This window comes from Myripristis murdjan, chromosome 15 (genome assembly GCF_902150065.1).
Source record: "Myripristis murdjan chromosome 15, fMyrMur1.1, whole genome shotgun sequence".
Lineage (NCBI taxonomy): Eukaryota > Metazoa > Chordata > Actinopteri > Holocentriformes > Holocentridae > Myripristis > Myripristis murdjan.
The window spans coordinates 3469079-3486369 of NC_043994.1; the positions used below are offsets into that span (position 1 = coordinate 3469079).

General features: G+C 39.7%; 1 protein-coding gene across 1 annotated transcript; it reads left to right on the plus strand.

The window, feature by feature from the left end:
- The first annotated feature begins 2528 nt into the window (after positions 1 to 2528).
- On the plus strand, positions 2529 to 16262 carry hells (helicase, lymphoid specific). The gene is made up of 23 exons (XM_030070322.1): positions 2529 to 2857; positions 3372 to 3466; positions 4048 to 4166; positions 4281 to 4403; positions 4574 to 4615; positions 5269 to 5302; positions 5518 to 5576; positions 5668 to 5709; positions 5886 to 6113; positions 6385 to 6567; positions 6724 to 6867; positions 7456 to 7652; positions 8623 to 8719; positions 8873 to 9034; positions 9472 to 9626; positions 10284 to 10428; positions 11132 to 11215; positions 11495 to 11614; positions 12080 to 12196; positions 13230 to 13389; positions 13678 to 13774; positions 14051 to 14127; positions 15274 to 16262. Exons 1-23 carry the CDS (start codon positions 2850 to 2852, stop codon positions 15360 to 15362), a joined length of 2577 nt encoding a protein of 858 aa, XP_029926182.1. The 5' UTR covers positions 2529 to 2849; the 3' UTR covers positions 15363 to 16262.
- The last annotated feature ends 1029 nt before the right edge of the window (positions 16263 to 17291 follow it).

The following is a 17291-nucleotide window of genomic DNA, read 5'->3' on the forward strand; positions in this document are numbered from 1 at the left end:
GTTGAGAAAAAAAAAATACAGAATACAATTTATAGGCCCCTTTTTTGTAGGTGCATACTGATTGATTGGTGAATGGTGATTTGTGGAAAGGGTAGTGATGCAGGTGCACTAGTGGTTTCACAGTGATGCAGGTCATTTCTATCAGCTGTGAGCAGCTGTTTTGCTTTTGATTACCAGAGTGAAGTCAATGGAATCAGGGCCATGTAAATGACACATGTGAGAAGTGTTGTGCAAAGAGTGTGAAAAATGTGTGAATCCAATGAAAAGGTATGAACACATTTGCAAAAGAAAACTTCTGCTGTGGTTTGGAGGTGAAGATGACGACAAAGTGGATCCCAGTTTCATTAGACTGGAAAAAGCGAATGAAAAAAACTGTATTGGTGAAGTTTATGGTTACACTCTTTTGTAACAAATGAAAAAAACAAACACAAATGAATTCCAGTTTCCTTTTTTATTTTATTTTATGACTACTGAATAAACTTGTTTGTAGACACATTCATGGAAATGAAGAGATAAACTTTTTCTTTCTTTTTTTTAACCTTTATGGAAATACATTTTTTAACCATTTTTATTTTGGGCCCTTTTTGTTGGGATGCATCCAAATACAGTGTGAATGTGGTACACGTGTTTGAAAAATAAAATGTAGCCTAAAGCAACCAACATATCCCCTTTAATTTGGCACTGAACTGTAAAGTGGAATAAAATTGAACAATATAGAACTATATAGGCCTTGTACCTTTACACCCTGTAGACTGAATTTGGAGGCAAATCCTACCAGAGTTAAGGTCTTTGCAGTAGAAGGAATATTGGGCCCTATCTTGCGCCAGACTCCCTATCTTGCGCCAGACTCCCTAAACCCGCTATTTGCGGGTAGCGGGTAGTGGCAGCGGATAGCGGGTGGCACAAGATAGGGCCCATAGTCTCAGCTGATACTCAGCATTTCAGCAGACAAGAAGGTCTGATGAGTGAGCCAGGACTTCCTGTCAGAGCTGTGATCAATAGAATCAAGTGGATACACAGCATAATAAGGTGTTGCACTTTGCATACCTTCACCCGAGGGAGTCCAACTTTGATTTTACAGTATTTATTATGATAAAGGAGATGAAAGAACAAATAAAATCATTATCTGAAAGGCATTTGTGCAGGCTATGTGTGTATAGCTATTCTCTGCTGTGACTATAGCACCATCTCCTGGGCGTGGTTTGCGGCTCAACCTGTGAAACAATTTTTTAAAAAAATATAATAACAGTTTTTAATTAATAATACATGCAAGAACTAAAGACATTTTTTATGTCCAAATACGGAACTTAGTCCAGCAGTTTAGAGTACATTTTCATTGGTCAAAATGTCTGTTTCATATCAGTCTTTATTCAAGGAGCAAGGTCTTTCAAAATCAGAGTCAGAAATAATTTTGTGATCCCCAAAGGGAAATTGGGTATTTATTATTTTAATATATCTGAGAAAAAGGGAGAAAAATGGTGGAGTCTCTAGGTGCTTATTGGGCCAACATTAATCAAAAAAAAAACAAAAAAACAATGAGCAGACAACTTTGCATATAAATTACATAAATTAACACCAAGCAGACCACAAAGCAGGTTATAGCACTCAGACATGCAATGTGTTTGGACAAAAAGTCTTCTTCAGCCATACAAGTTTATGCCTCTGAGGTAGGAGGAAGTGCAATGTCTTTTTTTGTTCAATAGATTTGCAACATATTTTTAAGACATTTCATCATTCATTTTTGTTACACCATTCATTATGTCATTCACTATATATTGTGTGCTCAATAAAATACCAGTTTCCATTCTCCCTCATGCTGTATTGTTTTTATTGTGACTTCTTGTAATAAAATTGCAGCATTTCCCCATGAGGAATAAGGTTTTTCAAATTACAGTGAGGACCAGGGTAAAGAAAAGTAAAAGCAATGGTGGAAAGACTTTGAGAATTTGAGTCCCCAAACAGCTAAAAACCTGTTTAAAGCACATTGCAGCGGGGCTCAGTGATGACCTCACTGACCTCTGTTGGTTGGATAAGCCTTTTTTTTTTTTTTTTTATACAACTGACGGTATTCGCGGGAAATACTGAGCTGAGCTTTACACGTATGTAAACCCACAGGGGTAAATTGTATTAGAAGTGTTTCTCCCCGTCACTGAAATGCTTCAATGTTTGCATAAACTTTCACACTTAAGTTCTAAAATAAGTTTTATTGTTTCATTGTACTCTGTCATGTATAGTCTCATCTAAAATAATGCAATTTCTGTTTTGCTAAGTCCATTACATCCCTATTTCATGTATAGTGGTTTGGACCTAAGTGGCGCGAATTTGGACTGCCCCGCCCACTACGCCACGCTTAGTTGTATCAAGCTAGTCACGTTTAGGAAACAAAAATTAGGAAGTTAGCTGATCTTACTTTCAAAGTAATGGTCCCCGCACTCGCTCAAAACAAAGTTGCAACTATTGACCTCGGCGTAAAGAGTATTTTACTTTGAAATTATGGCCGCAAATGTAATTCTGTATTCTTGTGCTTGACTCGGGAAACACGCTGCAGCAGAGACTGTCTCCACTCCGCATCCAGGTTGTCACTCGTTGTACAGCAGTTTTAGAAAAATAAATCGCTGTTAGTTATCAATATAATATCAGCACTAGTGCACACTTTGAAAGAGCTAGTTGGATAGCCTTTGGCTAGCGTCCGTTAGTGAGGTCTCCGCTTGAATAAGCTGCTTTTGTAACTTGCCACCGGTTGATGTTTCGCTGAAGAAAAGTCCTTCGGAAGGCAGCAACATTGCTTATATTTGTTAACGTTACAGTTTTCTAACGGTGACTACATTGGTGGGTGACAGTTGGCAGCAATGAGCTGGTAAGTTCAGTAGTTAAGTTAATTACCTAGCTGAAAAATACCATATACAGACATTATCTGTTGCTTAAAATGTCATGTATTTTTTGATAGGGAGCCACGATACAGTTGTTTATAAACAAAATCCATTCATTCCGCTCCATTCCACAACATTTAGTTACAAAAAGTAAATATAAAACGACATGCCTATTTCCTCTATGTCCCTGATACCGTTTACTACACCGTGAAGAAAACTGACGACGAGAAGTGGACCACTTTTCCATTTAAAGGTTTTATCGTTACTGAAATAAAGAATTTACTAGAACACAAAAAGCTTACTCCACAATGTGTGTGTGCCTTTGCTGAGAAGAAAACGCAAAGTCAAACTTTAATGTTTTGTTTTAACTGATGCTGTGTGATGCTATTTGCATTCACTGTGTAGCTAGCGCGACGAGCGATACTATTACACTCAGTGTTGTAGGACAAATTTCCATGTGGACTGAAGTATTTGTGTTTGTTTATTTATTTGTAATGGAAGTGTAAAGGAAGAAAGAAGCGTGTCCCCTCAGTGCCCCAAACCTGACGAGTCTGAGGAGCCTCTGGGCACAGCCATGGAGACTGCAGCAGAAAATGGTTAGTAACAAGAATTCAAAGTGCAAGTAAAGAGCGACATAGCTGAAGAGTCGGGTTATTTATTACATGTTATTGCCATTCCATTGGTAGGTAATATAGAGAATGATATATCTGAATAAATAGCAGTGATTTAATGCCCTGTGATGAAACAGGGCATTACAAAGTCTTGGAGTTGCATCAGTTGGCTTTGACTGGAAAGCTGAGACTCTTGTGGATTCAATGAGCCACATTTGATTCATGTGTGATGATGTTGGCCCCCATAGCAGCCATTTCACTGCAGTCAGAGCATTTTTTCAAACTTGACATCACTGTTTAAAATGACCTTTAGGATAATCACAGCTTCATGAAACTACATCCACAAACCAGAGTGTTATTCAGAAATCAAAATTTTCAGTAAATCGTAATGCTGAATTGCAGTACTTGCTGAATCACAATACTTAAGAATTGCAATACATTGACTTGGCACCCACATACTGTGATATTATCAAAGCGGGAGATCGATGTATCGTCCCAGCCCTGCTAGTTTTACCATCGATAAATAGCACTGTTGGCTGTTGTAAATGGCTGTTGTTTCTTTGAAGATGCCAGTGTGAAATCTGAGAACGTCATGTCTGACATCGTCATCACTAAAGAAATGGAGGAAGAAGAAAAGCAACTGATGGAGGAAGGGGAGAGGAAAGAAAAGGAGATGAGAGAGAAGGTTTGTCCCATTGATTCCTCAAGATGCACCCACCACCCCCACAACTTTCTGTTTTGGATCATATCAAACACCATGTCTTCCGCTGATGTATAACATTTCAACTTCCACCTCAAGGCTCAGCAGTCGTTGCAAAGGGATTCTCATGAGATGCGTTTCAAGAGATTGCAGCATTTGCTTGAGAAGAGCAACATCTACTCCAAATTCCTACTGACTAAGATGGAGCAGCAGCAGCAAGAGGTAGGTCCACTTTCTGAATCCTCTACTCCTCCATCCCCGTATCTATATATATAGACAGACAGGAGTTTGAAATTAAACCTTTCTAGATAAATGTATGCCTTGGTTTCAGAGGGTTAATGTGAAAATTGACAAAACAGCATCACCTTGTGTTTTTTTTCCTAACAATTCAGGAGAAAGTGAGGAAGGAGAGACTCGAAAAAAAGGCCAAGAAGGTAAGTACATCTTTCACTGATTATGTATGGTCATAGTTAAAGGCAGAAAGAGTAGGATTTTCCTATAAAAACATTGAATCAGTTCATACAACAATAATCCCTCTCAATCATCACTTCTAAGCCACTAGAAGTGTGTGTTGGTGTGTGTCTGCAGAGACCCTGCCTTTTGCCTGGAGTTTCTTGTTTTGCTGAGCTTGGGACTCTGGGTATCGGCCTTTGGGCAATGGGTGTGTAGCTCCCAGCCAGTCACAACACAGCATGCTGCCAGATCGATAGCACCACATCCAATAAGAAGTTACGAAAATCAGATTGCAGTAAAAAGGAAATCTAGTGAGGCAATACGCCAAGCGGACAAAAGCTCGTTCCACAACGACAGTGAATCTTGGGTTGGCTTTCACTCGCTGGTGAGGACTGAGGGAGAGGATGAGGATTTTTTGTTGGACAGGCAGGTGCCAGTGGGACCATTTTTTTCTTTTTCCTAGGAAGGTGACGTTACAGTTTGGGTGGGCATTTCATTCCGTCGCCACCCTGGGAAATGAAAACTTTGAATGTTGTTTACACACTGCTATGAGAAATCCTACTCACTCTGCCTTTAGCATTGAAATGCTGTTGTCACATAATGGAACTCAATCAACTGTTATTCCCATTGTCAGACGGTGAACACAAGCACCACAGCAGCTGAGAAAGGTGAGTAGGTCTCCCCTTACGTTAAATCTTATATTTATATAGACGTGAAAGAGATTAAAAACAAGTTAATACTACTGAAACTATGCTGTTCATTAGACTTAAGCTTGAGTTAAACAACCATGTTGAAAGTTTATACCCATCTTATAAACCCTAAATAGAAATCTAAAGATGACAACATCTGACTTTGTCTTTTGTATTCCTTTCTTATGATGCAGACAAAAAGAAGCGGAGGAGGGATGATGACTACAAAATTGCTGATATAATGTCTAAAGAAGTAAGGCATTCTCTGATTTTTTTTTTCTTCATTCTGTCAGTTGCAGTATACTAATTTGCTCACATGGTCGCTGTTTTAATTTTTCTTTCAGGAAATCATGTCAAAGGCCAAGAAAGTGAAAGTAGAAGAAACGGTAATTCATCTTATTTTGATATTTTTTAAAAGCAAGTTCTTCTTGGGAAGAAATAAAATTGATTTCCATGGGGAAATTGGGATGTTGGGACACTGGAAGATAATAGAGGGATATATGAATGTAAAAGAAAAACAGTTGTTGTGTTTTATTGAATGAATGTTGTTTTTGGTACCCAGGAACAGGTACAGGCCCAGAAGAAACTCGATGCTGAGGATATCAAGAAGCTGAGTGATTCCAACCACGACATCAAGAGTCGCCTGTCAGAAACAGTGCGAGACAACGCCAAGCATCTTCTGCATCCTGACAGGAAGGTGAACGGCCAGCCAGTACCGGCCCAGCAGCCCGAGCTGTTTACCGGCGGCATCATGAGATGGTACCAGATAGAGGGCATCGAGTGGCTGAGGGTGAGTACAGCTCAACTACGACAGACTTTTACAGGCAGATACTGAAAGTTTGCCAGTGTTTGTTCACTTTTTAGTGTCAAAGTTAGACCATTCTATGCCAGAAACTCCAAGAAAGAGATTGATCTTGTGAGATTTGATTATGTCCATATCTTTTATCTATTATGGAAGCAGCTGTTGATGAATGGGAGAGGGCCACCTGTTCACTACTCAAAGATTTTCCACCTGCTGAGTGGATTCAAATGGAGTGGCCTCTTTTTATTCATGTTGTCAGATGCTGTGGGAGAACGGGATCAACGGGATCCTGGCTGACGAGATGGGACTGGGAAAGACCATCCAGTGCATTGCCCACATCGCCATGATGATAGAGAAGAAGGTGCTGGGCCCCTTCCTGGTGGTGGCCCCTCTCTCCACTCTGCCCAACTGGATCAGTGAATTCAGGCGCTTCACACCAGAGGTATGAGGACACACGTTTGTGAAATGCTGTTGTCCTTACTCATGACGTTTGTGGAAATCCATCTACCATTGCCTTGTGTAGCCCTCCTTTTCTCAATTCAGTCTGCGAATATTTATATAGCATGTGTTTACGACTGTGCCTCATGCTTTGTCCCAGGTGTCTGCGCTGCTTTACCACGGAACTCAGCAAGAAAGGGCCAAGCTGCTAAAGCAAATTCGCAAGCCTCAAGGCCCGCTCAGCATGAATCCCGTCGTCATCACCTCTTTCGAGATCGCCATGATCGACAGGAAGTTCCTACAGGTAGGATTGTCTCTGATCTGGTCCTAAATCAATGAATGACTAATTTCAGTGAGGATGAAGACCCTAGCTACACTGTAAGAAAGACCAAACATGAAAACCAGTGTATTTGAGCAAAGTCTTATTCAGTTATACATTTTATAACAACTTATAATTTTCAAACATTTATAATACTTTATTCATAATAATAAAATGATAAATGTGTATAATTGTGCAAATTGTACTTAAATCCTAACACATGAGCTGATTTTTTTTTTTTTTTTTTAAACAATTTTAACATAATCCATACAAATGAGATTAAAGTTGACAATACTGTTGGAGTAGCATGTAGTTGCCGTTCTGCAATACAGTGACATATAGTGATATATAGAGCTAAGCCTCTTTCATAGTAGCATTTTATAATAGTTAATTCCATCAGCAGTGCATTTAAGTTTACCATATTAATAATATTCCATTAGCTACAGTATGTTTGCTAATGTTTCCTGTCTTATCCATAAAGGAAATTTTAAGGCAGATGATCATTGGCCGAACCAAAGACATTAAAGCAAACTGATAAATAATAAGTTGATAATGTTTTCTCTCCCTGCCCAGCGGTTCCAGTGGAAGTACCTGATAGTGGACGAGGGCCACAGGATAAAGAACCTGAACTGCCGGCTGGTCCGGGAGCTGAAGCTCTTGCCCACAGACAACAAGCTGCTGCTGAGTGGCACACCGCTGCAGAACAACTTGGCTGAGCTCTGGTCCCTCCTCAACTTCTTGCTGCCAGAGGTCTTTGACGACCTCAAGAGGTATGGGGCCCTCGAGTTGTTCAGCTGCTGGCATACTGAGACCTTACGTGAGTCTGAGTACTAAAGATGTACTGAGCCATGTACAGCACAGATAACAGGCATTCATGCTGCCCAATTTTGGCCGTAAGAAAGCAAATAAAAACCTGTTGTAATAACAAAAACACAACAGACTCAGTTTAAAGTGTGAAAGAGTTTAAAGTGAGAGTCTTTAAAAAGACCATTGTTTCATTTAAGTTCATTTTCATTATTTCAGTGTAAGCACAAATAGCAACAGGCTCATCTAGGGCGCATTTTGATAAACTAATGTCCTTGTTACATGTACATTGTACTAAATTATGTTAATCATTTAGAGCGTTGTCTTAAAAAACACAACCTCTTGTTATTGAACTGAATGTACGAAAACAACCTAATTTATGGGCTTTGTACAAAGAACGTGTTTCTTCACCTCAAAGTTGTGATGGTAATTGTTCATCTTTAGATCCTATGTTTTTGAGAAAAAAGAATAAAGATGGCTGTATACAATAACAAGGCTAGTATTTAGGCCTGTACCATATCATATAGTTCATGATGATACCGTTTAAATTTGTACACAGAAAAGTGTTATATAATAATATCATTGGGGACTGAGGGAAGAGCACAGTGAGCAGGGTAAAGCTGTGGTCTGTGGGGAGTCTGTCTGTGGGGAACATTGTAGTTAATGCTGTTTTTGTTATTTATTTATTTATTTCATATTGTTTTGAATATTGCTACCGCAAATTACCCTGAAATATAGGGGTGGGTAATAAGGCTATATCACCCACCCCTACAAGGAATACTCAGTGTTCTTTAACCAGTAATGGTTGTGATTTGGGAGTGAATGCAGTTTGCATATGTTGTGTGGAAGAAAATGCTTTTGATGGTATAATTTTTTGAATTGCGTTTAATTGTGTAATTTCTTGAATTTCTGTTGTTGATGTGCTTCCTTCTGCAGCTTTGAGTCATGGTTTGATTATGACAGCATCTGTGCCGAGGCTGAGAACGTGGTGGCTGCTGAGCGGGAACAGAACATCCTGAGCATGTTGCATCAGGTCAGTCCTACAGATATGGCATGATAATATGACAGTGTTATCGTTCAGTATATCTCATCCTAAGGCCATCTCCAGAAGTTGTGTGGGTCAGATTTTCCTTCAGGTGGTAAGAAATCATTGGGATTGACCATCAAAAGTTTTCTCTTCTTTCAGATTCTGACTCCGTTCCTGCTGAGGAGGCTGAAGTCGGATGTTACGCTGGAGGTTCCTCCTAAGAAGGAGATTATTGTTTATGCTCCTCTGACGCCCAAGCAGGAGACCTTTTACACGGCCGTGGTCAACAAGACCATCAGAAAACTTCTGGGTGTGGAGAAGGTAACAACCATATGACCTTCACTCTGGTTTGTCTGCTCTTGAAGAAATGAAGATTGATTCATAGTTTAGCCTCTGATCTCTGTATTTACTGCATCAAACAATTTTGATGTAATTTTGAGAAAGGACGTGTTTCACCAGCCTCATCATTGTGCTGCAGTATTTTCACTTGGCCCAATGGTGGTGCTCCTGTTTCAGGAGCACCACCATTCAGTGCATATATCAAACTACCTTATACAGCTTTTGCCCAGTCAGTCATCACTGTCTGGAAAATTGGTGGATAGCCTTATTAGGCTGTCTATCCACCAGACCTGAAACTTTGACTTTTTTTTTACCAGGTAGTTGGCCACATCTTTCATTTGAATTACCTGTTCACAATGAAGGGAATGCCATCTCTCCAAAAGTAAAGATAATAACCCTCTTTCCTCTGCTTCATTTAGGCAGAGGCTCCAGAGGCACAGACCACCAGTGGCAGGCCAAAGCGCAGGAACCGTAAGATAGTGGACTACAAAGAAACTGATAGCATTACTCCTATAGACTTGGAGAAGTACCTGGAGAAACAGCTGGAGAAGGCCCGTGAGGAGCAAGAGCAAAGGTCAGCAGCTACACCCAACAGAAACTTGAACTCTCAGTTCCCCTAAAGCAACATTTAACCCATAAACATCTTTCCCTTAAGACTGTAGGTCACACAGATAGTTTTTAACCATCAAAGTCCATGTAAAAAGAATAGATTCCATGGAGTTGGAATTTTTTGAATTCACCACATCATTTGACGTAGCAAATAGTAGATGTTATGATTATTGGAATTTATTTATGATTCCACAACCCTAAAAACCTGAAAGTACGACCAAAAATCCTACAAACTAATAAAAATAAGAACACCCACCCCCAACACACACCCACACACACACACACACACACACACACACACTTTTAAAAATTAAAATTGTAAAGTCACAATATTAATGTTGTGAGGTTTCAAGGCCACAGGGTTACTGTACACATTAAGATGAAGGCCCACTGTCGTTTCAGTTGTGATATTAGTCATAGTGTAAAATCATGTCTATATGTATAGAGCTGTGGCCTTGTTGATAGCTGTCTGTACTGTACTTTGATGGTGTTGGTGTTATTTTGGCCTTTGAAGGTCAGTATTGTTAATTTTTTTACTGATGTGTTGATGTTTTATCCCAGTATTGTAGGCAAACTGATTTCAGCCTAACCCTAATCTGTAGGATCTTTTTTCCCTTCCCAGCCTTAGGCCAGTGGTAGATGTCCAGTGCCCGCTGGACAACCTGATCAATATAAAACTGCAGAACATCCTCATGCTGCTGAGGAAATGCTGCAACCACCCCTACCTTCTTGAGTACCCACTGGACCCTGCCACACAGGAGTTCAAGGTACCTTAGAGTCTATTTTATTGCCTCATTTTAGCTTCTGGAAATAGAACCAAGCCAATGCATTTCAGATGATGCTGTTAGGTAGGATGGATTACAACAAAACATTCAATGAAACTTCATTCACATCAACAGACATGGTCTGGTCATTGCCTAATTAAAAAAAACAACAACCTTGGTGCATAATTTCCTGGCAGTTTGGAAAGCCGGTGAATTCACAAGTGTTGTTTTCTGCTCTTGAATATTTCTGCTGTTTTTAGTGCTCAGCTGGCTGCAAGCAGAGACAGCATGCATTTTGTCTGTAGTGGATATAAACCTGATAGTTTTTGTTCCAAACATACAGAGAATCCTAAAGGTTGGAAGAGAGAGGCCTGTGGAAGCTTCAGTGTATAAATGGATCAATAATAATAAACCTGTCTATAATATAACCTGTCTTTTATATGGTCTCTGTTTTTGGTTCCTTTTGTGACAAAACATTTATCCTGGTATGCCAGTAGTGCTAACCATTCCCCTGTAATGTTAAGTTTGTAGTATCATCACTTCGGCAGCTGTCAGTGAGACAGTGTCTTGCGCAGTTAGTTTGATTAAACATAAAGATCATAATCGTGTTTGCAGTTTGGACTGCGATGTCTGTGTGTTGTCTTTGTTGATTTCTGTTTGTTGACAACTGGATCTTTCCAACTCTGGTTTTCTGTCCTAACTGCAGATTGATGAAGAGCTGGTGCAGACCTCAGGGAAGTTTCTCATAATGGACAGACTGCTGCCTGCACTGAAGAAACGGGGACACAAGGTAAAAGGGCCACCAGTGACAAAACTTAATAGAAGGTCTGAAGAAAAATAGAATTTAATTAGTTTTGGCCAACCAAAACATGCAGTAAATAGGCTTTAAGATATGCCATAATGATGCTGTTTCTAAGACCTTAAATCAGTCACACATTCCACATTTTGGCATTTTTGCTTCTGTGTAGTAATATTTAGGTGTTTCCCTGCTTGGTGTCTTACTTTATAAATTGTAGTTTAATTCTCAGCCATGCTGAGGTAGGACTGACTGGTATGTGTTGTTGTTTAGGTTCTGATTTTCAGTCAGATGACCTCCATCTTGGATATCTTGGTTGACTACTGCTATCTGCGTGGATTCCAGTACAGCAGGCTGGATGGCAGCATGTCCTACACTGACCGAGAGGAAAATGTAAGCTTTTATTCAGCAGGTCATCCCTTCAAAAGTAGTCAACCAGCAATGCAAACACCCTCAGACCCAAACGAGAGATGAGGTTTCCTGTCCCAAAGAAAGGATCATTAACATTGTAGTGCTTTGTGGGTAGAGGAGGAAGAATTTGATTTCATTGTTTTATTTGCAGAAATATGACAAAGTGAAAAACAGCAGGAGATGGTTATTGTAACATAACTGTAAATCCGCAGTTTACATATGTAGAAATGGAGTTATTAAGTCCCCTGTATCTGCAGCAGTTTTCTTGGATTGCCCCCCACCCACCCACCCACCCAATTTGACAAGTTCAATCATTGTGATATGGCCAGAAATCAGACTGAACTGAAAGGGCACTTTCCTCAAACTCTGTTTAAATTCTGCATGAAAATGAACACAACAATTATCATCACTTCTCCATGCATCATCCAAGAATTTTTGCTTTCCCAGATGACCAAGTTTGCCAAAGATCCAGAAGTTTTCCTGTTCCTGTTGAGCACCAGAGCAGGAGGACTTGGAATCAACTTGACAGCTGCTGACACAGTCATCATCTTCGACAGTGACTGGGTCGGTGCAGATTCTTCATGTGAAAATCATGCAGTGTAATACATGTTGCAGTGTTGTGTGATAGAACAAATATATAAAATTGCAATCAGCAATGAGCTGAATCCATTGCTGGTAGAAACTTTTTTTTTCTTTAATTGCAGATTTAACAATCTAAAGGGTTTCCCCCAGATTCATTTCTGTGGCTATAGTTACATGTTGCTAAAGAAAAATACCTTACCTTGACAGTTTCGGAGGTAACGTCCTCCTCCTTCAGAAAGGTCCAGCTGACAGCCAGAGCAGCACCTGTCAGATCCGGCAGACCAGACCTGACCAGGTGGCTGCGCGACCGTGCGATGCCGGTGCCGGTGCTGGTGCCGGTGCCGGTGCCTTGACCAGGTCTGCCAGATCTGACAAGTGCGCCGCGCACACAGGCTGGCGTACTTTCATTATAAACCGACTTTTGTTTACACACGGTTGCAGCAGCACAACGGACAATGACACAGACATGGTGGATTATTGACTGCGCAATGCAGTCATTCGCTGATAATCACGCATTAAACAATTTTGCAGAGGCAGGAGGAAAGTTGCATGATTTGCGTTGTATCCACATTTGCACGTGGCGTGTGTGACCATGCATGTGGTCGTGTATGCGCCCGTACCATGCTGGAGCACACCTCCTCCAACCATGCCAGAGCGGGGGAAGTGTACTGTATTCCAGCACGGAACGGAACGATCACACTGGTCAAATAATCCGGATTTTAGGGGCAAACGTGTTTGGGTGCGGTACAAACTTGGTAATGTGAGTAGCCTCTAACCCACTATTTTTAACCTTCAGTGATCTTACAAATCCATCTTAGAAGAGACACACACCAATCTGTACACAAACGGTAGCATCTAATGGACCAGAACGCAATGTAGCTCTAAGATATGCCCATTTTGCTGTGTAGACTGCCAGGTGTTATGTAACACTGTAAATGGTTGCCATGGCTTTACACCAATGACCTGTACATTTATCGTCTGTAATGAGTTTCATAATGTTTCCCTCCCATCTCAGAACCCCCAGGCAGACTTGCAGGCTCAGGACCGATGCCACCGCATTGGGCAAACCAAACCAGTGGTGGTGTATCGCCTGATCACAGCCAACACCGTTGATCAGAAGATTCTGGAGAGAGCCTCGGCCAAGAGGAAGCTGGAGCAGATGGTCATCCATAAGAGTGAGGACCCACTCTCTTTAGATTTTAGGAAGTTTGACAAGTCACATGGATGTACAGTATTGCCTAGTGCTTTAGTTATGTTTGCAGTGCAAAATTTCAAGCAAACTATAATATATCAAAAATACTCATGGAGCTGTCCTTCATTGGTTATAAATTTGGTGTGTGAAGGGTGTTTTTTTTTAATGTTTTTTTTTTGGGTGTTTGTTTGCTATAACCTGTTCCTGTTTGCTGCTGCAACAACCCCCAGTCCCCACAGGTATTTTTATTCACTCCTTTGTTGTTCCTCAGACAAGTTCAAAGGAGGGAAGGCAGAACTGAAAGAGTCTAAAAGCTGCATTGATCTTGATGAGCTGATGGAGCTGCTCAAAGACAGAGGCACTGAGAAGTAAGAAGTCCTCCTCTACTTTGGTGTAGAATATTCATATAAAATCTACCCTAATGAATTTGATGTTCACTAATGAAATGACAAGTAGCTCGTGGCTAAGAATTCTCCTTTTTAAATACAGATGTCAGATAAATTTGAATGTGACTTGCATAGATTAAAACCTATTACTTGCTGAGAACTTGTCGTATGCTATACAGAACATGTTTACTCACAGGAGCCAGAATGTCCAGTAGCTGATTTTTTTTTGTTTTGTTTTGTTTTTGTCGTTGTCTTCAGAGAGGTGAAAGGATCAAAGGGGAAGGTGATTAGCGACAAAGACCTGGAGATATTATTGGATCGCAGTGACTTGCTGGGTAAGTACTTCAGTTTAAACTGGAGGCAGAATTAATTATTTTGGGGCAATACAGAACCCAAGGCCATGCCAAGTAACATCTCTGCCTCTACTTTGCCACCTCATCTGTTTATGTTTTCTGTAAACAAAACCTACATTAAAGTACGCCAACAGACTGTATTAGATAACTGGATAGAGTACTATAATATATTTTTAGTAATTCTTAAGTAAAAAAAATAATGAAATCCTAATTTCCTTCAGACTGTTAATCTAATGATCTTTTTAAAACCAAAGTTCACAAAGCAGCTGCTGTAGCAGTTAAGAGAGGGTTTTGAAGGTTATGTTCATTTGGTACAATGTACTTTAAATACTATTTGTAGATGTATGTAGACAGTGTTTTCCCCACATCCAGTCTTGTATTCAGTGCCTTGGTTAGGTATAAAGCTTTTAGTGTTTAAAACCCCTAAATCCAGCTTTACACTTGAACCAGGATTATCCAGATGTTTGGCATTTTCCAATCTCTACCTTGGAGAAAAATGCTGAAACAAGTCTTGATAAAAGTTAAGTCTTGATAAAAGCTAAAATTGCATCACTCAGTCCAGGTCCCAGGCTTTGAATTATCATACTCTTGTTCAGTTATATTAATATTCAAACCAGTACAATACAGTTACTCAGGTCCTATGAGAAATGTTTAGATAAACCAGACTCCAAAGGCGATTCACAGAGGATAAAGGATGCCTAATTTCACTCAAATTACTGATACCAGACTGGGTGTAAAACATTTTTATCATTGGATAAATAAGCATTAGTTTTATTTTTTTACCTCTGACTCTGAACTTTATATCCAGCTTGATACCTACTTAACAAATTGTTGCCATTAGTCAAAATATTTTGATACAGAGGGGATTTTATTTTATATTATTATTTTATATTATGTTTTTATGGGTCAGGAATTTAGTCATGACTCCCAGTTTCACTATCGGATGAACCTCCCCCTCTTTTTACTTAGTCAAGTAGCACATAGATTCTTTGCATTGTCCTTCCAGTATTTCATATTTCTTATTATATTGGGATTTGTTATTGGAATTTATACCTCTGTATTGTACTGATGGTCCCAATTTGTGTGCAACAGTTTTCTGTTTATTGAGCAATCTCAATCTTTTTTCAGACAAGGGAAAAAAGGGTGTGAAGCAAGAGAAGGTTGGAGTCTTCAGAGTGGTTGGAGATAAAGAGTCAGCAGAGATCAGTCTGACCTGAAGACACAGTTTGTTTAGATTTGAACTGACAACATTCCTTCAGAACAAAAAGCTAGAGCCGGATCCAGTTGGACTGCAACGCTGCTGTCACTCGTAGTACAGACTGAAAAATCAAGGACTTGATGTAACCCTAAAACTGCTGTTTGGAAACTTTGACAACTATTTTTGGTCTTTATTTTACTTTTAACTTTTCTGTTTGTTTTTTATATCATTGTACTGTTTGGGAGATGGAACCACTGGATTTAGGGTTTGACCAATATGGGGATCTGAAGGTTAAAATTGATAGTAGCATATATTTTGTGCTGAAATTCAATTTTAAATTTGGCCACTTTCATCCTCAAATACCCAAAACAGACATGGATTTGCCCCGGTTCTTTTCGCCCCTTTTTTTGCTGGCAGTAGAACATCTTTGAACCAGCATTTTATAGACCATCATGGGACAATAAAAAATCTAAATTGAAGCTCATAATACTGTTCATAATTACCAAATCACTTGTGTGGAATTCCATCAAAATGTCTCATTAGAACCTGTTCAGGTTAAAAGCTAATATTAATCACATACAATAAATATGCAATCAAACTGTATCATATCCATCAGATCAGAGATGGACAGCACTGCAGTTCTTAATAAAAAGCTGATATCTTTCCCATATATTGGCAGTATACGTTTATCAAACCCTTGTTATCAATGGATGATATTACTTTCAAACAGGGATGGTATTCAAGAGGTGCAACAAAAAAAAGTGAGTCTTGTCAAGATATTTCTGTTTGGTTCAGGACCAGTTGTCCATTGGAACTGTATGTTGTATCACAGCACTTTTCATTCAAGGAAGCCAGTCTTGAAACAAATTTTTTTTTTTCTTTCACATATAAATAAAGTTGATAATCTAACATCCGTGAAGTTGTGGTTTGTGATTCATTGATCCACCGTGTAGAAGGGAAAAGAAGCCAGCTGTTTGCCTTTAATTTATTTATCCTCAGAAAAGCATTTCAATATTTTGGAGTACAGTCCTTAACAGGGAACCTCAGGTATATTGGTACTGTACATTAATCAAGATCCTTCCTTATCCTGTTTAACTTCTAAATGCAAGATACTTGTTACTTTTAGCGCACCGCCTTTGTATCTCAAATTGTAGGATACCTTGGTTACCTTGTTGCTCTGACCATGTTCAGTTCAAATCTTTACCTTGTAGCCCTTATTAATATATTAGAAAGCAATGATTATCCAAATGTTCCCAAATACCTGGAATTTTGAAGCCATAGTTCAATAAAAGTGTCATTAAGAGAATGGTCAAGACCAATTATATGGTTTATTTGTTAGAAAATGCATGGAAGTCAACTAAGCCCCATCCACTCAATGAAGCCCACACTTAGAAAGACAGTGGACTGGGCTTCCCTGACCGTCACGTATTTTATAACCTAAAAACTATACATAGCCCCCATAACACCGCAGCGATGAACTAGCAACCATCTAGAGCACTATAGCAACAGCCTAGCAGTACCCTATCCACCACCCACAACACCATAGCAATGACTTAGCAACCATCCACAAAACTACGGCAACCACCAACAATGACCTAGCAACTAACAGGAACACCATAACAACTGCCTAGCAACACCCTAGCAGTCACTCACAACATCGTAGCAACTCCCTCAGCACCATACCAACACTATACCAACCAACCGCTTGGCGGATCCAGCTTCCTTATCCTTCCTTATTCCAGTATCCCTGTCTCTTTCCACTGTGAGGTGAAGGCAAAAATGCCAAAATAAGCTCGATATAAGCATGTTAATCAAATAACTTGTCAATCAGTCGTTGCTTTTTCTGTCCTCCGATGGGGACAAAGGGACTAGATGACTAGATAAAGGTTTAGTGAATTGACACCGATGCTGTCTGCCTGCTCCTGAATTATACGAATTATGTTTGCAG